Source organism: Empidonax traillii, unplaced genomic scaffold (genome assembly GCF_003031625.1).
Source record: "Empidonax traillii isolate 1590-97213 ecotype Southwest subspecies unplaced genomic scaffold, ASM303162v1 scaffold805:size286791, whole genome shotgun sequence".
Classification (NCBI taxonomy): Eukaryota; Metazoa; Chordata; class Aves; order Passeriformes; family Tyrannidae; genus Empidonax; species Empidonax traillii.
This window is the reverse complement of record NW_020955998.1, coordinates 39,251-66,569: the sequence shown is the minus strand read 5'-3', so window position 1 is coordinate 66,569 and position 27,319 is coordinate 39,251. Positions and strand designations below refer to the sequence as shown.

Sequence of the window (27,319 nt, the reverse complement as noted above, 5' to 3'; positions counted from 1 at the left end):
AACAGGTGGAGTTAGGGGTGGAGATTGAGGCGTGGTCTCTATTTTGAGGAATATTATGGTGGGAATTCCTGTTTGCCTTCATCCTGGGGGCTGTATTTTACTCCTCATCCTCGCCTGACCTCGGGGACCTTTCGTTCTTTCTATTGTTTTCATGTTCTGATCACTCAGCCTTCAAGAAAGTCTTGGCTTGGGGCCTGTAACACCTATTGAGATGTCACCTTGGCTTCTCTGGATGAGATTTATGGGCGCTGGGCCCCTTGCCCAGCGTTTATTGTGGTTCCTTCAAGGTCCGATGCTCTTCAGCACAGGACAGAATCTTCTTGTGCGAAATGCAGCTTACAAAATATGGTTTAAGGCAGATTAAAAGTGTACAGGGGGGTGTACAGGGGGGTAGGGGCCCTTATGGGCCCACAGTCCCAATTAACCCTTCCTGCTTCAGTTACTATTTAGTGCACTTTTTGCTATTAAACAAATGATAGAGCTTCTTCTTTTTCTCTTTCTTAAAAAATGAGAAACACTTACAGATAATTTCCAATTAAGTAAAATTCCTAAAAATGGGTCCCCCCAGGGTTTGGAATTGGGCAGTTCCAGCCTTCTGTCCATCCCATCTCCATCATCCTCTTTTTTTGTCCATCCTGTCTCTGTCATCCTCTCCTTTTTCCATCTCATCTCCATCGAAAGAGAGCAAGAGCCATCTCCACCCTTCTCTCCACTAGTGGGGAGGGTAATTTCTCAGTTCCAGGTATTAACACTGAAAAAAATCACACAACTGTCTTCATCGCCCCTTGACCTCCATAAGAGCAATGCCTGTTAAACACAAACCTCCCATTCTTTTGGGGAAAGGCGAGCATCGGGCTTTTTTGGTTTTGCTTTATTTGGCTGGTTTTGTGGGGTTTTCCCCTCGGAAGCCCCTGAGGGTGCCTGAGGGGGCACACGAGGGATGCTCAGGGGGGTGGGTGAGAGTGAAGGGTTGTCCTGTGGGGGAGGACCTGCCCTGGGGGTTGTGGGGAGCAGGTTTGGGGTTCCCCAGGGCTCAGGGGAGCGGCCAGCGGTGCCTCTGCCCCGTGCCAGGTGTTATTTGGTGTCCAAAGGGGGTTGTTACCCCAAGGAGCACAAAGGGGGCTGTTACCCTGGAGGGTGGACCAAGAGACAGGGCTTTATACCTTTCTCCTGCAGGACTCTAAGCAGGAGTTTTAGCCATCCTAATTCCCAAAGTTTAGGAATGGGCTTCCTCAAACCATCTTGTCAGTCCCTGCCATGAAATTCCAGGGTCTGTCAGCAGTGCGTGTGAAATGTGCCCAAAGGTTGACAACCCGAGCCCTAAGGAACAAGAAGTGAGGTGGTCTTCATTCTCTTCCCTTCATGTGAAGCTCATCCCCTGTGAAATAGTGTGGCAGGGTCAGGGGCCTGTTAGCAGCCTGGCCTTCCAGCAGGGAGCAGATGGGAAGGGGAATGGCCTGGTCTTGCCTGGGAGGGGCAGCTCAACCTGTTTGGTTTGGGTTTGTAGCCCATGCAGAGCACGGGCCGGCCTGTTCTCCAAAATCTTGGCCTGCTGGCACTTTCCTTGACACTGGTGGTAGATTAGGGAAAGAGGTGGTGGATTAGGGAAAGAGGATTGAGATTGTACAGCTGTCAAAAATTATAGCAAGGTTCGGGTTGGAAGTGAACTTAAAGCTCTTTCAGTTCAGTAACACCTTCCACTAGGCAAGGTTTCCCCAAGTCCCATCCAACCTTGCCTTGAACACTTGAGGGATGGGGCAGATGCAGCTTCTTTGGGCAAACTAGGCCCGGGCTTTCCTGATTGTATCCCTGACAGGATGCATTTCTTTTTTCAGGTGAACCACTGGAGGTCACTCATGTACTAACAAACAGTGCAGTGCTGCAGGGAAAAAGGGAATATAAACTATCCAAGAAATGAACTCTGCTTGACTTCACGATGACCTTCAAATGGAAGTGAGTTAGGAAATAGACTGCACAGATATTTCTCAGATTTACAGTAAACTATATTAAAACTAGAAAGCAAACTCATGATTTTAATTTTTCTGGAAACAGACAACAAAAAGAAAAACCCCATAAAATTATCAAGCCATGTTTGCTTTGACGTAGCTACAAAAAGAATGGAAATGCAGCACTTCTCTTTGCCAAAAAAGGTAGAAATGGGAAAAGATAATCACCTCTAAAAATGCTGAATGGGGTCACCTGAGTGTGACAAGAAATTGCAAACAAAATGGCATGTAAGATAGGAGAGAAAAGGTTGCATGGGAATTTTCTGTGGCATTTCTGAGAGGAGAAAAAATTGCATGAAAGAAGTAATAAGCTCTGTTTCATTACTTGTTTCTATATTTCTGCTGTCAGTTAATCTATTTGAGCACAAACACTCACATTTTTTGATGTATCTTTGCTGAAATTGTGAGTAGTAGAGAAAGGGAAATTGTTAAAATGTTTTCCTCTTTCCCCTAAACCAAAAGGGTTAATCTTGATTTCCTGCTCTGAGGTGAAAAGTTAGGAAATGGAAGTCTTATTTCTTGGATATCAGTGCAACATCTCATCCCAAATGGGACAAAATTGAGGCACTGTTTATATATTATGAGGAAATAAAAGGTTCCAAGCAACTTCAGTCACCTGCAGAAGAGGAGAAAAGATCTGTCTGTGGCATTTAGTGTTTGTGCAACACTTTGTGCAGCTCTACCTTGCTCTGCACCTTTTACTTCCTATTTATATATTGCCTTTGGATTCTGGAAGCTTTTAGGGGGGTTCTGCAGCTGCTCTGTCCCCCTGGCTGCTTCCTGAGTGATGGGTTCTTGATTTGAAAGAAGCTGCTCAGTAATTCTGTGCCTGCTGAGAGGGAGTGCTGGACTGGGCTTTGTCTGCTGTGTCGGGATGCTTCTTCCACTGGCAGGTGGGAAGTAGAGCAAGCAGAGCTTTTGGTCTTGTGTGTGGGTGTTGGGGAGTGGCACAAACTCTCCTCCCAGCAGTGGGGATAGGGTCACAGCGACCCTGAGGAGCCCCTGGGCCTGATCTGCAGCAGCAGGGAAGAAAGTTCCCTTGGCATGCGAGTGATGACAGCCCAGGCAGGGCTTGGGCAGGGGATGTTGTGTCTGAGCCTCTCCCGGGGCTGTGGGTGATGGGCTCCTTCCCTGGGGGAGCTGGGCAGTGGTGCAGGGGCTGTGCCCAAGGGCTTGCAGAAGGAGCTGTGCAGATTGGTCACTCATGGAGAGGAGAAATGGGATAGCAGCAGTGTCTGCACAGAGGGGAGAGCCTGAGCCTTCTTGGCCTCCCAGCCATGACGATGGCCACACTGATGGATTCTTCTTTAAGGAACCAAGAGACACCTCAAGAACAACTGCCCTTGTCCTTGTGGAGGAATTCACCTGGCCCAGTGTCAACTGGCAACCCCACACAACTGAGTGAAAAGGGCCACAGAAGACTCCCAAAACACCTGGGGGAAAATTTCTCCCTACAGGGGTTCAGGGAGCCCATTCACAGAGGTGTCCTCTGGGATTTGGTGCTCCTTCCCAGAGAGGTTCTCATGGGTCAAGTGCCCACTGGGGACTGTCTTGGCCACAGCCACGGTGCAGCCATCGAGTTTCCCATCTCTGGGGCTTTGTCTGCTCCCGTCTTGTTCCTGAGATGGACCCGGCACAGGCGAGCACAGCTGGAAAACCAGCAGCCTTTATTCATGTGTCCAGGGCGAAGCTGCTGTCCCCAAACAGGTTCTTTCACTCACACTGCAAGAAGCCAATCTCCACACACAGACTCGAGGTATTTTCTTTCTTTCTTTATTTATTTCAGTTCTGCACAGAAATGGGGTGTTGCCTGGCAAACCCACAGGGCCACAACAACACCCATCCAAAGTTTTCACTATTTATACATTTGATCAGACAAAACTTTAATCTACATTGGCTACAAATCCTATGTTTCTCTCATTAAATTACTAGAGTAAATATTTTCCTAATAACTAAATAACTATTAAATATAATTCTCAATACAATTCCTAAAAAAACCCCTATATTATTCCTTACTAGTTTACCCTAAAACACTATATACTAAAGAATTAAGAAAAAGTATTAATCTAATGGAAAATCCTACAAACAAGGAATTAATCCTTGTAAGGCCCGGCCATGCAGGCCAGCCCGTGCTGCTCCCTCAGGGAGCTGTGCAGGCTCCAGCTCAGCTCTCATCTCCGGGGCCCGGCCTGCTGCTGGCAGTGGGCACTAATCCTCTGGCCGTCCCGCCAGGCAGGGGATCCGCAACAGCCGGCGCAGAGCCCGCAGCACCCGCCTGCAGCGGGAGGGACGTTTCCTGGGCACCTGGCTCTCTGCCCCTGCCTCTGGCACCTGCTCTGCGCAGCCAAGAGAAGATGCTGCCACTGCCCACTCCTGGGGAGTAGGCTGAAGCTTCTGCAGGAGCTCTGGGTACTTGGGGTTGACCCAGATGGTGCAGATGGTGACGTATTTGCACACTTTCTCCTCCTTGGCCAAGGACCACTGCTCAGGCTGTGGCCCTGGCAGCTCTGCCCCTGACATTGCCCCCTCCGAACAGGGAGGTGAGGGGCTGGGGGGGACGCAGGGGCTGTGTGGGGCAGGGCCTGGGCTCTCTGCCCCTGCTTCCTCTTCCCACCAGGCAGGAGAAGCTGCTGCCTGTGCTGACCGCTGGGGCGCAGGCTGAGCCTTCTGCAGGAGCTCTGGGTACTTGGGGTTGACCCAGATGGTGTGGATGCTGACATCTTCCCAGTTCTCCTCCCACAGCTCTTGGTCAGTGTTGTCACTCTCTTGGGACAGCTCTGGGTCTCCTCTCACTCTGACTTCCCCTGCAGACATCTCTGGCTCTGCTCTCACTTCCCCTTCGGACACCTCTTGCTCCACGCAGCCTTCCCACTGCCAAAGCAATTGGGCACTGTCATCTTCTGCCTGGGACAGCTCTTCATCTCTCTTGCCTTCCCACTGGCTCGGCTCTTGGACTTCCACATCTCCCCCTGGGGACACTTCTTGCACTGTCTCCCCTTCCAATTGGGACAGCTCTTGGATTCTTTGGTTGTTGCATTGGCGCAGCTCTTGGACCATTTCATCTCCCCATTGCAACACTTCTTGGGACCTCTCGAATTCCCAGTTGAACAACTCATAGACTCTTTCCTCTCTCTGTCCTTGCAGTGCTTCTTGGTATTTCTCAAATCCCCAGGGGGACAGTTCCTCACAGTCCGCATCTTCCCATTGGGACAGCTCTTGGATTTCCTCGGCTTCCCACTGGGACAGGACATTGTCAGGTTGGGAGTCGGGGTTTGCCCTCTCCTTGAGCATCTCCATCGCCCTCTGCCTCAGAGGCTCTCAGGGAGCTGCTGCCTCCTGAGCGAGGTGCTCTCCAAAAAGAGGGCACTCCAGGGCTCTGCGTCCCTTTATTGACCCCACCCGCGGTGTCACAATGGCCTCTGGGCACAACGCGGCCCCCGCGTCACAAAGGGCCACCCCCGGCACCCCAACAATCATGGAACCCACTGGAACCGTCTGGAACCACTTGGATCCATCTGGAACAGGCCTTGCTTGGCCATGGGCAGCCCCCAGACCTGCAGGCCCTGGCGTGCCCCGACCCCTGCGAGGCTTTGGACACAGTCCCACACGACATCCTGATCTCCACACGGGAGAGCCCTGGCTTTGGAGGGTGGGCAACTCAGGGCATGACCAATTGGATACATGGATGTAGACAGGGAGTTGTGGCCAGTGGTCCTTGTCCAGGGAGAGGTCGAGGACGAGGGTGTCCCTCAGGGCTCGGCCTTGGGACCAGGGCTCTGCAATGTCTGTACCACTGACACAGACAGTGGGGTCGAGCTCACCCTCAGCACCTTGGCAGGTGACAGGAGGCTGAGCAGGCCAGGGGAAACAATAAAGGATGGGGCCATCCAGATGGGCCTGCACAAGCTTCACAAGTGGCACCACGAGAACCTCCTGAGGTTCAGTGAGCCCAAGTGAACGGGGCTGCACCTGGCTCGGGGCAGCCCCAGAAACACCAAATCATCCCAGCTGGAAAAGACCAGCAAGCTCATCCAGTCACACCGTCACCCCACTACCACCATCATCCCCCCTAAACCATGTCCCTCAGTGCCACATCCAGCCCCAGGGCTGGCACAGGGCACCAACTCAGAACTGCTCTCTGGGCAGATGCACAACACCCTGACATGCTGAGGGAAACTGAAACACGCTGGGACACCTCACACAACTGGAGCTCTCCAGTCAAGGCTCATTGGCAAATGAAGGGCTCATTACGAAAGACAGAGAGGGAAAATTTGGAGGAGAATTTTCCTTGAGGTGAGGAAGCAGCTTGAACACATGGAACTCTTCTGTATTATGGGTAATGTCTTGGCTGACAGCCTGTGGGTCACCAAGGATTTGAGTGGGGTACAGTGTTGGGAATTTGGGACAGAGACACTTCAACACCCTCCTCACTTGACAGTGTCCTTGAAACAGCTTAAGGAAGGCACACGGGAATGACCCAACATGAAACTGAGATGCAACACACCAAAAACCAAACCAAACCAAAGCAACCAGAAACACACCAAACAAACAAACAGTGTTTTAGTATACAGAAAGCAGAAGGAAAAACAGACTAGAAAGGAAGAATTTGGAAACACTGCACCAGTGTGTGAGGATAAAAAGAATTCAGCTTGAGTTTCAAGTGGCAAGGGGAGATTTAGGGCAACAAGAAGAGCTTCTACAGATATATCAACAGCAGCCATGTAAACAAGGAAAATGAAGACCTGGAATGTTGGTTGCGGGACAGGGAAAACAGAGAGAGCTGGGAAGCCCAGAGGCAGGTTCAACAGAGAACAACTATCAGTAGTGGAAGATTGTGAGGACACAGAATCCAGAAAAAATCTGCACTGAATTCTACAACTGACCACCTGCTGCATGGAATAAGGGAAGTTCTTGTGAGACTCTGAGATTATAAAAGATCGAAAGATGCACATTCCAGACACAACCATAACAGAAATGTTTATTCAACACAACTCACTCTCCTACAAATAACAATATTGCAGGTTTACCACACTAAATTATCTACCTTAAAATATCCTTTTTTCTGGATCTTTGCCTTTAGTTGTATCCAGTTACTCTGTTTCTTCTCATTCAGCCTCCTAAATCAGTATTTCCTGTGGAGGTGGAGGAAAGACAGGGCATAGAGATGCATTATAAAACACTGGAAAGTAACCCCAGTAACCTAAAGCAGAACTCCAGGGCTCTGCTCTCTACCTCAGTCCCCCTTACCCACTGCCTTTCAATGCCAACACTTGAATTTAACTGTTTTACATTGTTTGTCAGCTGGCAGACAGGCTCAGTACACACACACTGACTGCCAGCCAGCCCATATGTAACTCTGGAATAGCCAAAGGATGTCTCCTACTTAGATTATATCATAAGGAATGTGGAGCAAGAAGGATGGAATTTCTGTATCGACCTAAAATGATGGTAACTGGGCAGGGAATGCAAGGCAGCAAGAAAACAGCTTTTGTTACATCTGCTCTTTACAGTATCCATATTTTCTTCATATCATTTCCTCTCCCTGTAACTTCATCTTGCTAAACACAAAGACAAGGGGAACAATTATGTTGCCTAAATAATTAGGGATGGAGACCTATGCTGAAAAATGGATAAAATCATCCATCTCCTTGATTCTGGATATCTGGCACATTGCTGTTATTTTCAGGCATTGGTATCAGCCTCTGTGCTGTATCTGACAGATACCTGGGTTCATTTGTTCTTAAAAAGAGCCCCTTCAAAAATCAGTGGGAAACCCAGAACTGCCTTTTTATGGTAGGCCAGAAAAAAATCATTAGAATGAAGCTCAATGCAAATTATTATTTGAGCTCAATGGTCTTTGAGACAAACCAGGCTCAGTGCATTTTGCCAAATCCAAAGCACAGCTACGCAGGAAACCTGCTGAGATTCCTGCTGGATCTGATCCAAGCCCAGGGATCCTGTAAGATGTCAGTCCCACACACCAGGTCAGCCAGCTGGCTGCTCTGCCCTGAAGCAGGAGAGCACCTTCAGAGACAAACACTGAGCACAAATAAACTATGAAAACTGCAAGAGCTGATCTAAATGTTTTGTGTACACCCCTAGGCATTCTCAGATGGTTCAACAGACTTTCTGACCCCCATGGAGAGTGCTTTGCTTCGGTTTATTGCAAAATGGACTGATTACAAACGGCTAAAATTACCTATGATGTTTTTAGACATCATATAATTTACATGCAAGCTTGCAAATTTTAACACTTAATAAAATAAAATCAACACAATTGGGTGGAGGCCTATAAGCTAAATATGATTACACACAGATGCATCTTTCTGTTGCTTCTTAGTAACTGTGAATTTAAAACAGGCTTCTGAACAGCCGAGGAGAAAACCTGATCATCTGAATTTTTAGGAGAAACAAAATCAACCAGCGACTGATCAAACCGTAATATATGCAATACATAAAATTTGTTTCTTCAGAGTTATTTTTCCTGCTTTTTACTTCACTTGAGAGAATAGGAATACACAGTTTTCTTCATGAGAGGAAAGTGGAGCGCTCACAACTTCCTGAACTTTGCCCAGAGTCTGACATCATCTCTCCCTTTGTATAAGAAACTCTCAGTTTGGAAATTTATTCTCCTACAAATTAAGCTCTGCAAGTGCTGTCAACTGTACATGCAGAAGTGACACAGAAGTGACACAGAAGTGTCACTTTAAATTTGTGCTGTCGCAGTAAATGATCTTGACTACTCATAGTTTACCTCTCTAGAGGACTGTCCCTCTTATCAAAGGCAGAGATTCCCGTGGTCTCTCAGCAGCAGCAGGACTTCACCTGATTGACCTGCATCATTTCAAACCCTGACTGCTAATTAATCAATGAGCACACGTGTCCCAGTCCTCACCTTGATCCTCCCGAACTTCGTTTGCTTCCTCCTCTTGTCTTCCCTCACCTTCCTCTCCTGCATCCCTTGCTGGGCTCAAACCTCCACCGGGTTCATGAGCAGAGGGCTCAACAACCCTGCCCTCAGCAGACTCCCCAGGGACTGAAATATGAGAAATTAGAAATACCAAAGAAAACCAACATTACAAATGTGCACTCAGCCTTCGCTTTCACGCAGCAGCTACAAACTCCTACTGAAGGCTGCAGTTGTTACTCACATGAGGAATGCCACACAATCTTCTCCAAGTGTTTATGATCAAGCTTGTATGGTACAGACTAAAACAACTCACAGTTGTATCTCCTTATGCTACATCAGGTGAAACAGATATATATATATATATATATTGTGCAGTTTAGGAACAGACTTGGCAGTTCTAAACATCCACTACACGGAGAATCATAGGAAAGACAAACTGAAACACAGCAAAACACAAAAAACCTCCCACACCACTTGATATTAAACCCAAAAAACCACGGTCACAATAGTCAGAGCATGGAGTTTCCAGATGTCCAGCAGAACAAACCTTCAGCTGGCGGCATTTCCTCCTGTCCAGTTGCTGCTGGAGACGGGGGCTTTTCATCCTGGGGGGTCCAGGGTGTTAATTTGGTAATTTCTATTGCTTTCCATGTTGGTTCAACAGGTTCGACAGGCAATGGGACTTCCTCCTCTTCTTCTTCCCCTTTTTCCTGGAAGAGAACTCAAGAAATCCACTTCTCATCCTGTGAGCATTAGGGGAGTAACTAACTAAGGTGATGGTTTTGTGTCCTAAAACCTCCTTATCTGGGTTGAAAATGGCAACACCTTTTAAAGTAATTTTTACAGGTGGAGGAACTCCAGTGGCCACAAATCTTGGACAAGAACTACACTTTCAACCTTGATGAAGACAGTTGACCATTACCAATGATTTAGTTTGCCTTCTTTAAGGCAAAATTTTGTCCCTCCCTTAAGCAGAATGGCTGGGAGGGGAGGATCAACTATGGTTCCTCTTCAGTGCCTGCAAAGGAGACCTGATGCTCTGTCTGGTAGAGGCTGCCCTGTCTGTCTCACACAGGAACAGAAACAAGAACAGCTGTTTCTGCCTCAATCTTTGCCCTCTGAAAGGATCTAGGAAGGAATAAAGTACTGCACAAAGCTTATGGATTTGATATTCGAAGACAATTTTTTTTTAATTCAAAAAAAATCATGCTTGATTTTTTCCAAATATGAAAAGTCTTATAATGGAATCATTATCTGTATTCCTATTTAATTTATTTGATTTTTTTTTTTAAATGCACTTTGTTCTGCAACTACTTCACCTAAAGCCAAGGGGCAAAATTTGATCTTACTTTAGTGGCAGCACTGTCCCTTGCTTTACACATCTAATCCAACAATTCCCAACTGAATTGAGAATACCACATACACATAATTTTGGATACTCCTGTGAATCTGATGCTTAATTTGGGGATCTCTTGCTTTTGGCCAAAGAAGGCAAACTCTTAAGATAAAATAGGGCATATTATCTTGAAACCAAAACAGTAATATTGATATATTTTTTATTTTTATTTATTTTTATTTTATTTTTGTTTATTAATTTTATTTTATTTTTTATTTCTATATTTTGCACCATATTAATCAGAAATGTTTCAAAACATTCATGCACGAAAGAGAAGGAAAAACAGGCCCTGATCCCAGCTGCTCCCTACAATTATTAGAAGCTGTGGATATTAAGCTCCTGACAGGACCATTTCCAAAACATGAGTCTGCTGGAAATTACAATTTGCATGCATAGCACCAAGCAGCTCAGAAATACAAGGAGAAATATTTTCCCCTGTTTTCTGGTTTTCAGAACAAAGTGTAATACAGGCTAAAGGTACAGACAGATACATCTACATTCTCCTGTGGTTTGAGCCTTCAAAAGTTTTGGGAATGTCCTGATTCTCCTAAACTTTGAGAAGAAATGATTCATGTCTGCAAGCACTGCAGAATCACACCTTGTACTTGTCAAAGCTTTCACAGTAGGGAAGGTAAAGAAAAAAAGCAAAATGAAAAGCCTCCACCCTTCTTTGGCTGGTAATACCTACTTCAAAATCAGTGTCTACAGGGCATTTTATAGGTTACTCAACAATAGATCTGATTAACTGAGTTCTCCAATATTCAGAGAGTATCAGAGAAACACTAATTTGAGGCACTGTCTCTTTTACCTGCTCCAATTTTATGTATTCACCATGCTGCTCACATCCAAAATCAAAGACGTATTTGCCACGACCTAAAGGCTGCATAAAGATACAAAAACGTCAGTAGAAACCAAACACTTCATTCTAGGCACAGAAATGTGAAATATCCTTTACTACGAAATCCACACAATAATCAACAGCACTATAGCTTGAAAGCAAAGTTGCAGAGAAACTTGGCATTGTGTCCTACAGGTTAATTCAGTTTCATGTGTTACACTTATGGCGCAAGAAATAATACAGATCAGGAGCTTAGTTCCTTATTTTAAGTGGAAACAGATCACATTAAGGCAATTCCCTGTTCACGTGAATAGACGGTTTTGCTGCACACTTACCCTTCCATTGAAAAACCTGCCCAAAAATCTATGGTTTAGGTGGATAATTTCAGCTGGTCCTTCCTGGACTCCGTTTACCCAACGACCAACATACTTAGATCCTGAGTCTTTATAGACATATACACCTTGTCCGTGCCTATGGAGAAAATCATAATTTTGCTTTATATCACTGAATACTAAGAATTAAGGATTGCCATCGTATTTAAGGTATGAAGTTGTTATTTTTAAGGTATTAAAACTGCATTAAATAAGCAGCTGAAATTACTGAAGCTGGACTAAATTGCAAGGTCACCCCTGGACATGATTTGCTGCATGTCAGACATGCTTTGAAAAGCATCTTTGCTTTTTAATGCCATTGGGTGACTTGAAGAGCACGGAGAATGAAATTCTAAGAATGAAACAAACCTCTTGTGGTTAAACCACTCTCCAGTGTAGGTGTCTCCATTTGCATACATGTATTCTCCATGGCCCTGTCTCTGGTCATCCACCCAGTCTCCTTTGATGACAAAAGGATGCAAACAGTGTAAGATGTGGTTTATTTCCCGGTGTGATACAGTGGTCTCCAGTATCACTCTCCATTATCATCACGAACACAGGAGGCTATGTAACAACCCAGCCCTACGTTTAAACTGGGTAATGTGGTACAATTGCACTAGACTATGTGACATTTCCACACAAATTTAAAAGGTAATTACTTTAATTTGACTCATTTGCTGAAGTCGTCCTGTCAGACAGGGGGCACATACACTCAAAAGGATGCTAGACTGTGTGTCTTAATTATTCTTCTATTCAAACTTAAAAGAAATAAAATAGAAAAAGAATATTTTTTTAAGGATGGACCTAATAAAGTCCTAAATTGATTTATACTGAACACATCTGTGGTTCAAATTATCATCCAGGAATAAGGAACAACGCTCTCTTCTAGGAGGATTGCACTTACTGGCAAAAGATACTTAGTATTTCTCAGGACTTGGAACACCCCACTTCAAAGGAGGAGATGACAAGAATAAACCACTAATAAAGATCATACTTCTCACAATAATATATCCTAAATCACCATAAATAACCCCCAAACTTCTCAGAGCCATTACTAAAGAAGGAATGAAAGGAAAACAACTTGTAGCAAATGCATCATCTTAAAGTAAGCCATTCTCCGATTCACTATCTCTATGTATTTAGGGGAAGAGGGGTGCACGTGTCCTTGTGGTGACAGAAATCGCTGCAACTGTGCTCAGCGTTTTACCTGAATATTTTGATCCATCTGGATAAAAAAATATACCCTTGCCATGCTTTTTGTTTTGAAGGTAGTTTCCAGTGTAGAGAGCACCGCTCTTAAACCTGTAGGTCCCCTGGAACACATTTGGCACAGACAAAAACATTTGTCAGCTCTCGCCCTTGTCTCAGGCCGGTGCCCAGTCTCACACCACGGGGGGAACGCAACCACAGCCGGTGTCCGTGTCTTACTCGCCCGCTCCTCAATCCACGCTCGTATTCCCCTTCGTACGTGTCCCCGTTGGGCAGCCGAGCTTTTCCGTAGCCGTGCCGCTCCCCTTCGGCATTGCGATCGCCGTCGTATTCCTGCTCAAACACGACGGGAAGAGAATGGGTGAGAGGAAGGGAAAGGGGCGTGTGAGGGAAGCCGCTCCAGCCCGGCTCAGCCCGGCCCCGCGCCCCCCTTCGCCGCCGCTGTTCCCTGTCCCGCAGCCCCGGCCCGCGGCGCTGGAGCCGCTCCAGCCCGCTTTCCCCACGGCCCCATCCCCGTCCCCGCGGACCCCCACGCCGGCCTCGCCCTCCTCGGCCTCGTCCTGCTCCTCGGAGCCCAGGTCCGACATGGCCGCGAGTCGCCGTCGCCGTGACAACCGGAGCCGCCCGCGGGGCCGGGCGCGGCCGGGCCGCCCCTCACGGCGGGGCCGCGCCTGGAGAGCCCCGGAGCCCGGCCGAGGGACTGGGTCTAGTCTAGGAAAACAAACAAACAAACAAAACAAAAAACCAAACAAACAAAAAACCCCCACTGCGAGGAGATCTCATCCATACGTATAAATATCCCCAAAGGGATGATGGCCAGGCTCTTCTCGGTCGTGCCCCGCGACAGCGCAAGGAGCAATGGCCATTGACCAAAACACAACAAGTTCCTCCTCAACAGGAGGAAGAACGTGAGGAGTGGTCTTATTATGCGGGAAATTCTCTGTATTCTGGCTTTTTTTTTTCCAAGCCCCTCCACTCAGTCGGCCTCGGCAGTGACTTACGTAACTCCGGTGTCCAACTTCAGCCACCTCAGACAGTCAAGAGCCTCCCTTACTAATATAATTACAGATAAATCACTGCATCCATGGAAGAGAAGGGCTCTCCTTCCTCAAAAGACCAAGGAGAATGAAAGGGAGAAGTTCATGAGGAAAAGGAGAGAGTAGAGTACATCACAGCCCCCCCCCAGTCCGTATTAACCAGCAGTAATACCCCCAATGGAAAACATTTAATTTCTATTTTATGTTGCATTTTTTGTGTTTTATTTGTGAGCTGCAGTATTCAAAACTAACCACTCTTTAAAAGAGATTTGATTTGCCTCAATGCAAGGTAGCTCTTTCTGACTCTTTGCAGAGGAAAACGCCCTGAAACTCTGCCTTGGCGAAGGGAGCTGATGGAGACTGCATTCCAGCTCCTGCCTGCCTCCTGCAGACGTTGAAGACAGGTTGTCTTGCTGAATGCGAGTTGTATTTCACTCCTCCGCAAAGCAGCAGCTTCACAGAGCTTGCAAGAGCTTGGCAGGACTTGGGGCCCGCCAGTGATACAGGAGTCAGACAAAACACCTCACTATCCCTTTCCACAGTAATTTAATGGCTGAGGTTTCCCAAGAGGAGCCAGGCGAGGGTATGTGTGGTGAAAAGCAGCAAGGCATCCAGGCACTGGGCAGAGGAGGTGACATTTCTGAGGCAGGCAGCAAAAGGAGTGGCAAGCGGTTGGAAAACGGGTGGAGGTCACCTTATACCCTGAGTCAAAGCTTTACCACACAAACCAGAAGAAAAACAGGGTCATCTCTATACAAAGACACACCATATTCAGGTAAGTTTCTTTGTTTTCATAGGCAGGAATCAAAATAGCCAGTATTTACATAATAAATAAATAGCAATAAAGTGTCACTTCTATTGCACGTGTGTCTTTTTGTTTTCAGTTGGGCAAAGATGAAAAAGAAAGACTATTGCTAAATATCTCCATGTTCATAGGATCCATGTGGGCTCCCATGTTAACACCCAGTCACTAATATGAGAGCACTTTCCCTTTGAAACAGGTAAGAACACTGAAATTAAACTTTGTCAGCTGGCAGGGCATTAAGAAGCCATACATTTATTAACTCAAAACTGTGTGGTTATTTCTCCTTCCTCCACATTCCCAGGACTTGACTAGGGAAGCATAATTTGCATAATGTTGCACTGTTAATAAGCAACCCAGGATGTGCAAATTAGTGCTCTGACTGCTCTCATCCTGCAGAACTGACATGAGTGCACACTATCTGAAGCATAATCTGTGCAGTTCCTTCTTTCTCACTCTTCATGATGCCTCTGTTTCTTCTTGCATCTAAGCTTGGCTAAATTCTTTTCTCTACAATGAGGCGATGTCTCCAAGTATAAAACTGGTCACTTGGTCTGTGAGTGGCATATTTATTCTAAGCAGACACCGAGGCTCGGGGTTATAAGGGAAAATATGTTTGGAATGCATGTGGAGGTGCTCCCTGTTAAACTCAGTGATAAAAATAACCAGACATGTCTTATGGCCTCAAAGGTGACGTAGCTTAGGGGACAACTGTGACACAAACAGGAGGCAGTGACAAGCCACCAGAGTCACTCCCCTGGACGATCACTAATAACGATCATTAACTGCTTTTGCTTATTGTTTCAGAGCTCTGAAGGAGGAAAAGGGCCTGAAGGAGCAATAGCTCAGTTTTCTTGGGAAACAGCCAAGGACTATTTCTTTATAAAAGTAAAGCTGCTCAGAACCCAGAAGTGGCAGACAGCACAAATGCCTGTATGTCAGGATCACATAATCTTACTTAAATGAGGGAGGCATCATTTAAAGTTTTCTAGAAACTGTCTTGAGAGGAAAGAAGCTACAGCTTATAAGGATACATATAATTAATGTCAAGAAGGATTTATTTTGTAGTTTCTGATCTTCCAGTTGCATTTGGGTGCGTTGGAATGTCACATTAAAGTTAAGCTTCAAGTATGCGACTACTGAAAGGAGCGCTGCTATCATCCTAACTTTCCTGTTTTTTCCCTTTCTGTCAAAGGACCAACATAATATTGTAAATATTCTTAAGGTCCTGCTGAGCTTATATATAAATTTCATTTATAAAGTCCTGAGAGGGTTAGTACTGGAAAGACAGTGACATGGGGAAGTTGGGCACAAGACCCCATAAGGTGCCTCCTGTAGGAAAGGACAGCCCTGGATGTCCTTTTATCCTGCCTTGCAGGTCTTCGCTCTCAATTGAACCAAAGAGCTCCTCTGTAGGGAGGAGTGGACAAGAAGTACTTTTAAGGCCTGTTATGCTCCTGGTTCTCCTTGGACTTTACCCTCTGTAGGGAGGGGGGAGACTTTTAGCAGTGCAGATATTTTGCAGGGAAAGCGCTGCTGTGCCAGGCCTGGGCTCGAGGCTCCTTCCAGTGCTGGCCCAGCTTTGAAAACACACTGCACAGTGAACATTAGAAATTACAGGACTGTCTGGTCACCTCTACATTGCAACCAGTGCCTCTCTTCAAAGGGGTGATAAAAATACAGCAGGGTGCACACATGACCTCTGATGAAGGCAGTGTGATGCTTCATTCACACTTGGTGCACTTCGGAATTCCTGCTCCCAGGAGCTGGCTGCTCTCTGCCCCTGTCCTACCATGCATCCTTCTTCCAGGGACAAGGCCTCTGGGAACCAGCTTTTCTCCACCCAGCCTGCTCTAGGGAGCCACTTTTCAAATTCTACCATCAAAATTAATAGGAAGAGTGGAGATAAATTGCCTGATTGACAGGTCGGTTTCCTCACTTCACATATTATTCAATCATTACTGACAGAGCTGGTTACTCTGTGAGGGCCAGTCCTTGGCACTCAAGTCATCTTGAGTTTAGCTCTGGGCTAAATTGGAAGTGCAAATGAGCTTTGCTTATGGCAGGGCAGACTTGGGCAGGATTATGTCTTTTGACAGAACAGAAATCTGTAGGTAAATATTTTGCTATCTCTTTCTCCTTATAACGGATAAAACCCTAGTCTAGAGCGATGTAATGCATGGTCAATACCAGATACTTGCAAAGTGTAAACAGGAGCTGTCAGGAAAATCTTAATGAAGTCAGCTTTCTTCCTCCTGAAACTTAAATATAAACCAGATTGTTTTCATCAGCCTTTTGGAGGAAAACTGTGGGATAAGAGAATTAAAATAATATCTGAAGGGCAGTCCTTGTTTGGGAACACATATTCCAGGTCTTTTTAATATTCTGCAATAAATACTATCAGACACATTTAAAATATTTTCTTTGATTATGGGAGCAAAGAGTGGACAAAGTGGAATTTACTGTCACTAACTTCCATATATTGGGGTTTTTTCCCTCCAATTCAGATTGAAGCAAGATTCTGAAATGTCAAAATCCTTTGCAAAATGGGAACTTCTCTCTACACGGCTCTTTTTAAGGGTTTCACAGGCAAAACGAAATATGCTTACTCTGTATAAAGATAGCCTCTTTTTGTGCTAATAACCAAGCCAGAAAAACAAGTAAATGATCTTTCAAGCCACTCAGTTTACAACTGCCTCCTCCAAGTACAGTTAACATTGAGATATCCTGAGGGCAGGATCATTCAAAAAGAAAAGGTTGTGTAAAAGCCATTCTTGAAATACAGATAAAACTTTTTGGTGTTTGGGAGAAATAAGACCTTTCAGTTTCCTCCTGCAAAATATCCAAGGGAAGGTGTTCTGCTGTATTTATATCCTGCCTCCCAATTCTCTGACCTCGCTGTTTTAAGGACACACTGCATTCCATTCTTCAGACATTTGGAAAAACTGTAAAGCTTTTCCTTTTACCTAAGGGGTTTCCCCTTCCACTAAAGTGCAATAGGGACATATACAGGTCACTTTGATTCCATTTAGGAAATTGTTGCTAATGTCTTTTCTCAAGACTTCTGTGACAATCAGCATCACTACTGCCTGCAAGAAAGCAGTTGGCATTCATGAGATTAAAAAAAAAAATCTTATGGTCAGTACAAGGATAAAGCAGCATTAATATTACATTTTTCTCTACTTTTCTCTGCAGGTTGTTTCATTAAATAACCAACCACCCAAACCTAAGCTGCTTCTTTCAGGCATAGCTTGTAAGGACATAAAGCTCAAGCAGCCCAATTCTTTTGTCTATGCTACCTGAGCTCCTTCTATAATTCAGAATGAATTCAATAGAGAATAATGAAATGATTGACATAGATGGGACTACTTTGGTGCCTCCTCATTCCTGTCAGCTCAAACACCTTTGTACTTCATCTCCTTATTCCTGGCTTGCAAGGCAATTGCTTTAGCGTAAGCTCTACATATCGTTTCACAGATTCCACTGACAGCTTGGTTGTATTTTGGTTTTGTTTCTGTTTTAGCTGTTTGTTTGTTTGCTTGTTTTTAAATTCTGCATTTCTCAGAACATTCTTTTCATTTTTCTTTGAGTCTCTATTTTGTTTTGGGTCTCTAACCAAGGAATCTCCATCCTCACTACAGGGGCCATGGATCCCAGAAGCCAGAGGTCACGTGAAGCAGCTCTGCCCAGGGCTCCCTCCAGCAGATCCTACCCCAACAGACACCACTGCTGCTATAACCACTTCTTTTACAGATCTTTCCTTAGACAGCATGAGGTGATTTAACAGTCACACTCTCCAGCCCTCTGGAAAGCCTTGGGGAGAGTCAGAGCAGCAAGCACATTGTCAGCACCACTGACCTCATTTTTCTGAATGGAACCGGAGACGGAAAGGCAGCTCACAGGGTTCAAATAAATGCCATCATTCCTAAATGTCTCCTGCAGTCAGAGCAATATCTATCTTTATGTAGGCAGCCTGGAGTCAGTTTTACTGCCCCTCCCTCTCCATGTTCCGCATGCTATATTTTTTTTTCCTTCATAAGTAGCCTTTAGTACTCAGGGACAGTCTTGCTCTGTCTGTGGAAAAGCCTGTGCTGGCCCAGTGCTCTTGTCCACTGGTCTCTCTTTCTAAAGCTTCTGCCTGGTGATTCTCACTGGATTTCTGTCAAGCTGCATGCAATGACAGTACTGGTCTGGAGACTCCGGAGTCATATTAGTGTGGCACTGTGCCAGCACTAAAATTACTAAAATAACGGGCAGGACATTGTGCTAAATCAGCCAGAGAGCTTCCAGCACCGCTGGATTACCTCCAGCCCCTCCCAAGTGTGGCCACAGCAGGGCTATACCCATCTACATACAGGCATAGCCTTTTCTTGGCTCTTTTGGATATTTTTATTTTTTTTTCTGTCTGCCAAAGCTGGATGACAGGTTATATTTGGATTGCACCCAGTGTTGATGTGAATTGCTCATACAGTATCCCAGCTGCTCTGCTGGGAAGACAAAGCATGTAAAACTAATAAAGGCAACTAAAAGCAGTGATTACGTCAGTCCTAGGAATCCTACTACTTGTGGGGAATAAAGTCTAAGTAAATATTGATTTTTTTTTATAGTAAGATACTATTTAACAACCCATTATTATGTAAATAAGGTCTGAGTTTCCCTGATCCCCTAGGACAAAGAGACTGCTCTGTGGCCAAACAGATTAGCCTTTTCCATCTGTGCAATTATGAATCATAAAAGATACTTGTGCAATTTACTGGAAAGGAAATAAATATATATGAATCAGCTAAAGGGTGCAATAGTCTGCATCCAGACCTCTGCTCAGCCAGCATCACCTATTCAGCAAGGAAAGGCTATGCTGACACCCACTGACTGCAAAGTGCTTTGCTACATCAGGTCTTGGGCAGTTAAAGCACCACTTGGGGAAGTAAAATTTAACTGTGGACCAGGAAATTAGATTATCTCCTCTGAGAGAAGCACCATCAGAAGCATCCGTCAGCACCTGCCAACTCACGCATCTTTACTTCTGTTTGGTTTTGCAGACAAGAGCTCATACTCTGCTATTTCCTCTCATATGAATGTTGCCAGAGGCTTGAAAAGCCAAACTGCTGCCACACTTTGTACCTAATTTACTGGACTTCATTTGTGTTTCCTTCTGGAAGGTAACTGGCAAAGTGTCCTTTCTGGGGTTTATTCTGCGAGGCTCTAGATCACTCACGTTATTCTAAAACCTGTGCTTCTGGTTTTTTATCCACATACTTTTGGCTGTAGATCTCCTTTTATCTCTGCCTGACCTCTGGCCCTCCTTTGATGCTCCACACCAGCAGGCTGTTGTGCAACCAGCAGCGCCAGCTCCCGCTGCTCCCTCTCTCTGTATTCCTGCTTATTTGATGGCTTCTGGCAATCGTAGCTGCTGGTGACCCACACTGGCATAGCAGAGAGAGCAGCTGTGCCAAGCGTGGCAGCCAGCAGGTTTCAGTGATGCTAAAGGAATGGATTGCAGGGAACCTTTATTTGAATGGGAGATGCAGTTTCTACTTTTAAGTATGAAAAATATCAGGGTTTCTGTGGCTGTTTGGCTCATGCTTTTTCCAAGCTGCTCCTAACTGAGAATGGGAAGATATTCAATCAAGGTTAAATTCTTTCAGAAATTTAAAAAGGGCCAAGGCGACAGCAATTTAAAAAGTATGAGGATTGCACATGATGAAGAATGGTTGTTGTGATAATCTGAGATGGCCAGCCCATATATACAAATGCACTGTAATGGGTCTGACCTTTTCTGCTGCAAAGAGACAGCTCTTCATTTTTGTGTGTGTGAATCAGAATAAATGATGTCTGTGCCTTACGGTGCAAAAGTGCAGCCACATGACTCATGCAAATCACTGTTCTTGGAGGAGCACCCCCTGACTAGTTTTGTCTCTGCCAAATGGTTGTTACAGCAAAAATGACGAATATAATTTGTCACTACACAGACACTCTGGCTGCAACTACCCCGTCTATATTGGATTTTAGCGTGTGCTTTTCCACCCCAGAGAACAGTTGACCTGTGGTTAAGGCAAGGACGCTTCCATGATAGGCCTGCTCAGAAAAAAATAAAGCAGCTTGGAGTATTTCCTTCTCCAGTTCATGCACTATCATACAGAGGACAGTAGATGTGGAGAGCTAAAGCAGCCCTAGGACATGCCTGTTTATCTTCATCAAGTGTTCAGTCTGCTAATCTTACTTATTGTCCATTTTGGACAATAGGCTGAGCTGGTGAGGGTTTGGGGCAGATGATTTTTGTTTTGGATTGGCGTGGGATTGTATTGTTTAAAAAGCAACCACACACTGTCCTTTCCCTGAGACACTGAATTAAACTGTGGCTTGTTTCATACTGCAGGGTGGTTTGGTAAACGCTGTGCTAATTTGAGACCTTTTGATGCTGAGTCGAGGCTTTTGCTTTTATCTGAGAAACAAAACCATCTCCTCGGAGGATAAGCCTGATGATAATCAAGAGCACTGCACTGGCTTTCCAAGTAGGAAATTTGGAGCGCTTGGGGAGATGATGTGAAGACTTTTTTTTTTTTTTTTAACCTCTAATTCACTGCTTACAAATCTCAGCTAGAAGGATGGAATCAACATCTGCCACCAGCAATCTTTAAAGCAGCGGGTTGCACAGCATCAACCTGCATCTGCAGCGGGTGCAACTCTGGGACCCTGTTATGCAGATGTTAAATAAAGGTGAAGGGCTCATTTACTGACTCAGAGGAAGTGAAGGAAAGATGCCACTGTGATTGTGGAGCAAAGCCGAGCATGTGTCTAAGTGTTTGACATGTGGGGCCTAAGTAACATCACACTGGCAGTCAAAAAGTTTCTTTTATTGGTATTTCCAGCACAGTGCAAGAGGAGAGGGAAAAGACAGAACGAAATTGAACACTTCAGTGAGTGCCTTAGGCAGGTCACTTGTGCCAGGGCAGGTGGTACTTCACAGTGGACAAACAGTTATACAGATAAATTTAAACCTGCATGAGGTAACTGTTAGCAGCTATTCAGTCTTGGATGAAATAAACAGCATAAGGTTTTCTGCACTGAGGAGGTGGTCATGATGAAGAAATGCACCAGCAGCTGGAAGCGTGCATAGCATGCATTTATATAAATAACTGAGCTTTGAAATACATACAGTTGCTGAAATGCACTGTGTATATTATTTCTTTTTTAAAGAAGTACCACCAAATTTTTGTTTCAGATTTCCGGTGACCTGGTGTGTGATTTGTTAACATTTGCTGTTTGGCACCAGAAATATATTCGTGTTACATCTGGCAGGCAACCGATAGCGCTGCAGTGAAGCCCCTGTGCACACCTGCCCAAGCCAGGGGGCTGCCTGCCTGGGGATCCTACTGGTGATGCCAGAGGGGTCAGGACACCACTCTGGAGCACCCGGAGTGGCAGAGGCTGCCGGGGTGACTGGTGGGTCAGCGGGAATGGCAGGCACAAGGGAGCAGGCTGGGAGTGAGCTGGGGCCTCGTAGGAGGCCAAGGGCAGCAGTTCACAGAATGGGTCAGGTTGGAAGGATCCACAGTGGGTCACCTGGTCCAGCCTCCCCACTCCAGCACCGTCATCCCAGAGCACACGGCATAGGATTGTGTCCAGACGGTTCTGGAATATCTCCAGTGAGGGAGACTCCACACCCTTTCTGGGCAAACTGTTCCAGTGCTTGGTCACTGCACAAGGAAGTTCTTCCTCACACTCAGGTGGAACTTCCTGGGCATCAGATTGTGCCCGTTGGCTCCAGTGCTGTTGCCTGGCATCACCAAGAAGAGCCGGATCCATCCTCTTAGCACACTCCCTTCAGGTATTTATACACATTGAAGAGGTCCCCTAACAGCCCTCTCTGCTCGAGGCTGAACAGGCCCAGCTCCCTCAGCCTTTATTCATGAGAGATGCACCAGTCCCTTCATCATCTTCGCCTTCCTCTGAACCCCCTCCAGGAGCTCCATGTCTGAGGAGCGCAGAACTGTACGCGGCACCCCAGATGCGCCTCGCCAGGGCTGTGTAACGGGTCAGCACGACCCGCTGGGAGCTGCTATTCCTCATGCAAAGGGTTCCCCCCGCAGGCTCCTCCTTCTCCTCCTCCTCCTCGGTGCGGCGGGGAGGAGGGGCCGAGCCCGGCCGGTCCCGCCGCGCAGCTCCGGTGGCGGGCGGCGATCCGCAGCCGCGCCCGGCCCGGCACAGCCCGGCCCGGCTCGGCTCGGCTCGGCAGGAGACGGGGGGACTCAGGGAGCTGCCGCTGGCCGGGATCAGCAGCCCCGGGTAGGCTGGGCGGGCGGGGTTGGCCGTGCACCTGCTGTGCCCGCGGCGGGGGCGGCTCCAGAGCCGCGGGGCCGCTCGGGAGCGCTGCGGGACCGGGCGGGGGTGCCCGGGGTGCGCTGCGGGACCGGGCGGGGGTGTCCGGCCTTGGCTCTCCGTCCCTGTGCGCTGCCCAGACCTGCCCGTGGGTTGGGCTCGGCTCCCGCTGTTGGCGCTGCCCTTGGGCCCCGGGGCGGCTCCGGGGGTGGTGGGTCCTGCAGGGTGCCGGGGCCCCAACCCGGGGTGTGCTCACCGGGGCTGTGCCCCTCTGTGGCTAAGCCAGCATGAACCGTTGGGTTTTTTTTTTGTTGGGTTTGTTTGGGTTTTTGGGGGTTTTTTTGGTTGTTTTTTCTTTTTTTTTCTGTATTAAATAGAAGAATCGTGAGCATTTAATGCCCCAGGGTGGAGGGTTTGTCAGGTTCTGGCTCAGGTGCGGAGCTGCTCGGTGTCAGGCACGCCGTGCGTTTGACCTGCGAGCGAGCGAAGGCGTTTTGAAGCCCTTGAGGACACCCCGAGGAGGGTTTGGTTACCCGCTGTTTGCAGACACCGAATTAATCTCTGCCCTCTGGGGAGCTGTGCGTGGCCAGGCACGACCTTCCCTCTGCCTCTCCGGCACAGCTGATCCCGGGTTTACCGTGTTTGCAGAGGGAAGGGCCGGTCACCGATGACTCTTTTCCTGAAACAGGGAGGAATGTTTCACCCAGTGGGAAGCCTGAAGGAGCAGTGCCGATTTTGGAAGGTAAATATGGTTTCAAACTAAGTGCGAGAATATTGCTCTAAACATTTCAGTACAGCAAGGAGGAAGTGAAGTGTTTGTTTTGCTGTCGGCTGAAATAGTTGCAGAAAATGAAAGAAAAGCCGTTTTCAGTGATTAAATTCGAGTTTGTCCTTGAGCTTCATTAGTAAACCAGAAGCACAAAGGATGTATTGGCAAACTAACAGTTATGTGTTGTAGCCTATTAATGTAATTTTTGAAGTATAGCTTGGCTTTTAAAATCTAGTTTTATCTGCGGCAGGACTGTTTTCACAAGCTTTATTGCCACAGATTCCTTTGCTTTTGTGGAGGACGTTCTATTTTTTTATTAAAAAGCACCTGAACGTCAGAGGAACTTAAGGATACGTGGAGACAGAGATAAGTTGTTGACAAGTAAATGGGAAGTCAGCTGTTTCTGCCTGCAGTACATAAAATGGAATCAGCCTCGGTCAAATAGGGTGCAGTTCTCTCTGTGCTCCTGATAGTCCAGTCACCTTTGCTGGGAAATGACTGGGATCCTTGTGATGGGATTTACTGTTGGGAGGTGGTGTGAGTACCATCTGTGCAGCAGGTGCACAGATGTGCAACCTTGTGTGACCACTTAGAACTGAAACCTTCTGTAAGCTCTGTAAAGTCTTTTCCTGCCTAAGCTAAAGCTGTTAAATAGTAGCTTGCTAAACAAGTGCTTTGCGAAGATGGCAATTGCCTTGTCCCATTATGTTTTAAAAGAGCCATTGTAGAGGGGTTGGACCTCGAGTTTTTGTTCTCTGATGGCTTCTCAGTTTTTTCCAAGAAGATATTTCTCTCACCTTGCTTAGTGTGGTCAGTTAAGTAATAGTTTTGGTGTTTGGGGATAACTGTGAGAGAGGAGAAATGGGGGTTTGGGATCACCCTGAAATAGATTTGTTGCTCCTGGAAGAAGAATGCCCTCCAGCTGGGGGCTGCTTGTGCCAACCTATTTTTCTTCTTACCTTTCTTCTCCTATTGGACCTATCAGCCAAACAGAGATTACTGACAAGTTTTTGTTCTGAAACTGAATTTATCTGGCCTAACCAGCCAGCTATGTTTGTAGTGGGCAATCCCACCTTTGGTCCCTGCCTTTATGCTCCTGCTGCATTGGATTAATCCTAAGTAGCAGTTTTATGATCACAGAGTGAGTTAATATTCTCTATTGGATCAGCTGCATTTCGGGGCAGGTTTTCTGATGGATCAGCCGTCTGACCCATGGCTGTACAATTGCAGGGTCTGGCACAGAGGGAAGCAGGGACCTGCAGTCTGGGAGTGGAAGAGGGGAGGAGGGTGTAGGGTTGCACTTTCCCTAACCTCTGCAACCTCAAAGAGGAGGTAGGAAACCCGTGTTGGGTGGGAATGATTACAGGGTTTAATTAATTGCACAGCTGATTCAGGGCTGGAGAGGTGTGTGGAAGGGTGAAACATGCCAAACGGGATTAGCAAGTGAGTTCACTTCCAGGGGAGGGAGGTGTCAAACTGAACCGGGATACTGGAAAAAATCAAACTATGGCAAAAATGTGTTAGCGTAAAGGAGCAGCCCCCTGATATTTTGGTGGGATACTCTGTTATGTAAAGAAGTGTGTTTTCCTCTATTCCTGGGGAGAAAGTCAGTGTGGGTAGTGAAGCTTTCAAGTTGCCAGCTTAGACACAGCAGATCCTGTTTGGTGTTGTCATTCATCTGGCTGAGGGTTAGTTTTGATTTCTGTAATAAGATGGGGCAATGAGGATGAGAGAAGAGAGTCTCACACCTGTGGCAGCTTCTAAAACTCTCCTGTTAAGACCAACCCTTGGTCTTGGGCAAGTGTGTTTTCTTGTTCGGCAGGTGTGTTTTCTTTTGTTTACCAGGAGAGCTGATCCTATATCCTACCAGCTTCCCATCAGTGGCTTTTGCTGGCATTAAACCCACGAGCAGGGCTACCAGGAGGGTGGTAGGGTTTATGTTGCAGGCCCTGGTGTGTTAACTTGACATCCTGCTGGGGTGGCTCTGCTGTGAGCTTACAGGGAGGGTTTTCATGCCTGAGTTGCAGTCACACCTTTTGCCTACAATGCCTTTTGTCATCCTACTCAAGAGCTGGCCAACTTGCTGCCAACAGTGCAACTGCTCCCTGGTGCAGTACCTGCAGTAAAGATATTGTGCAGGTTTTTTTTTTCCTGTTGAGGGACTTCAGCCCATGTTTGAACAAACAGGAGAAACTCTGAAACTTTAAACCAAACTGAATTGATGCTGCCACTCTCTTGCTCTTCCCTGCCTTGTTACGGACACGTGAGATCCTGCCCTCTCCCTTGTGCTGGTGCCGGGAGCTCAAGTGGTGAAAAAACTTGTTTATTTTCTTTTCCAAGTCTTCTGACGATGTGGTGCCTTGTGCAGCACTGCCCCTGGGACAGGGAAATGGGGTGGAAGAGGCAGTGCTGGTCAAGTCTTGCTGGCAGCATTGTTCAGCATCACCCACTCTCAAGCTGGAGGAGTCTCTGTTCCCGGCTGGAAACACTACAGCCATTTTTGAGCTAATTGCAAGCTCATGAATGTTTCTGATGTGCCTAAACAGATCTTTGTGAGCTGGGGAATTGTCTACTTGTAGCCATTCTGGGACAAAAGCAGAGTGTTTTGATGTCAGCTGGCTTTGGATCAAGCTCTGAGTGCATCTTTGCTTTGTGTCTCCGCTGCTTTGTACTATGGCGAGTTCTCAGAATGCATTATAAATGATAAAATCCCAGAAAGGCTGCCTTTTATATCAGCTTAAAATTCTCCATTACGTTTTTGATGGCTGGAAGGTTAGTTATGGTAATTACTTGCCTCTGAAGTAGATAATTGCCGATTCAAATGTTATGGTTAGAAAATATTACAGAACCTCGATCAGACTGTTTACTTATCAGCTTCTCTTATCTGAAGATCAGCAGTTAACAAAGGTGGAGTGAAGAATTTGCCACGTGGAGACTGAAGGTATATGAGAATAAAAACCTACAGGGGAGATCAGCGCAGCAGATATTACACATTTTTTTTTACCTGCCATCCCACGGCTTCAAGAGGATCTCTTTGTTACACGTTCAGAAGAAAACACTGTCACAAGTCCGTAGTTGTGTCACCTACAGTTTGGTACCAGCTGTAGTGTAGATGGCTCAGCTTCCTCCTGGGATTCGTTTCATCACTTCATTTTCACGAGATCAGTGGTAAGTCTTGAAGTGTGGTGGTGATCTTGGTGGGCAGTGTGAGTTTGTATCTGGGAAGATCACACTCCTCTATTATTTGCTTTTTCGTTGCTTAGTATAGAAAGGAAGAAAATATAGCCAGTTGTCTAATCACTTTTGATGACATTTAAAAAGTAAGGTGCTTTGTTGGGAAACCCAAACAAACCCTTACTAGCCTTTTGCCCTTTTCTTTGCAAGGTATTTAAAGGATGAATTTCAATTTTTTATTTTTAAGCTCTTAGATAGGAAGAGTGGCTCAAGGTAAGCTGTCTTTTCTTAACCAGAAGTGTATTTTCTCCCCAGTAATTTGATGTTTAATGTAGACTTGTACAATTACAGTCTTAGTTCTTGCTGCTGTAATATTAAAAAAAACCAAACCCAGAAATAGACAAAACCAAACAAAACCAAAAAACTAAAACAAACAGAAAGTTAAAAAAACAAAAACAAAAAGCAGCGAAAAACCAACCAACCAACCA

General features: G+C 46.2%; 3 protein-coding genes across 7 annotated transcripts in view; 1 reads left to right on the top strand and 2 right to left on the bottom strand.

Annotated features, from left to right (window-relative positions):
- Positions 1–4,148: 4,148 nt before the first annotated feature.
- On the bottom strand, positions 4,149–5,431 carry LOC114066742. The gene is made up of 2 exons (XM_027901689.1): positions 4,627–5,431; positions 4,149–4,353 (listed from the first exon to the last, which is right to left on the bottom strand). The coding sequence occupies exons 1-2, from the start codon at positions 5,301–5,303 to the stop codon at positions 4,215–4,217; spliced, it is 816 nt and encodes a 271-aa protein (XP_027757490.1). The 5' UTR covers positions 5,304–5,431; the 3' UTR covers positions 4,149–4,214.
- Positions 5,432–6,957: 1,526 nt separating this feature from the next.
- Positions 6,958–13,392, bottom strand: RSPH1 (radial spoke head component 1). The gene is made up of 9 exons (XM_027901688.1): positions 13,258–13,392; positions 12,950–13,063; positions 12,729–12,834; positions 11,891–11,981; positions 11,486–11,621; positions 11,121–11,192; positions 9,464–9,626; positions 8,902–9,042; positions 6,958–7,138 (listed from the first exon to the last, which is right to left on the bottom strand). The coding sequence occupies exons 1-9, from the start codon at positions 13,315–13,317 to the stop codon at positions 7,116–7,118; spliced, it is 906 nt and encodes a 301-aa protein (XP_027757489.1). The 5' UTR covers positions 13,318–13,392; the 3' UTR covers positions 6,958–7,115.
- Positions 13,393–22,831: 9,439 nt separating this feature from the next.
- Positions 22,832–27,319, top strand: part of SLC37A1 (solute carrier family 37 member 1) — a 33,848-nt gene continuing 29,360 nt past the window's right edge. The window contains exons 1-3 of one of the 5 annotated variants that reach the window (XM_027901682.1): positions 22,832–22,855; positions 23,537–23,630; positions 26,548–26,825. In XM_027901682.1, coding sequence (XP_027757483.1) covers positions 26,770–26,825 — 56 coding nt within the window. In that variant the 5' untranslated portion in view covers positions 22,832–22,855; positions 23,537–23,630; positions 26,548–26,769. Of the gene's footprint in view, positions 22,856–23,280; positions 23,631–23,956; positions 24,039–24,844; positions 24,990–26,547; positions 26,826–27,319 lie in introns of those variants that run through there. The other 4 variants (XM_027901685.1, XM_027901684.1, XM_027901687.1 and 1 more) reach the window with 4 other exon arrangements.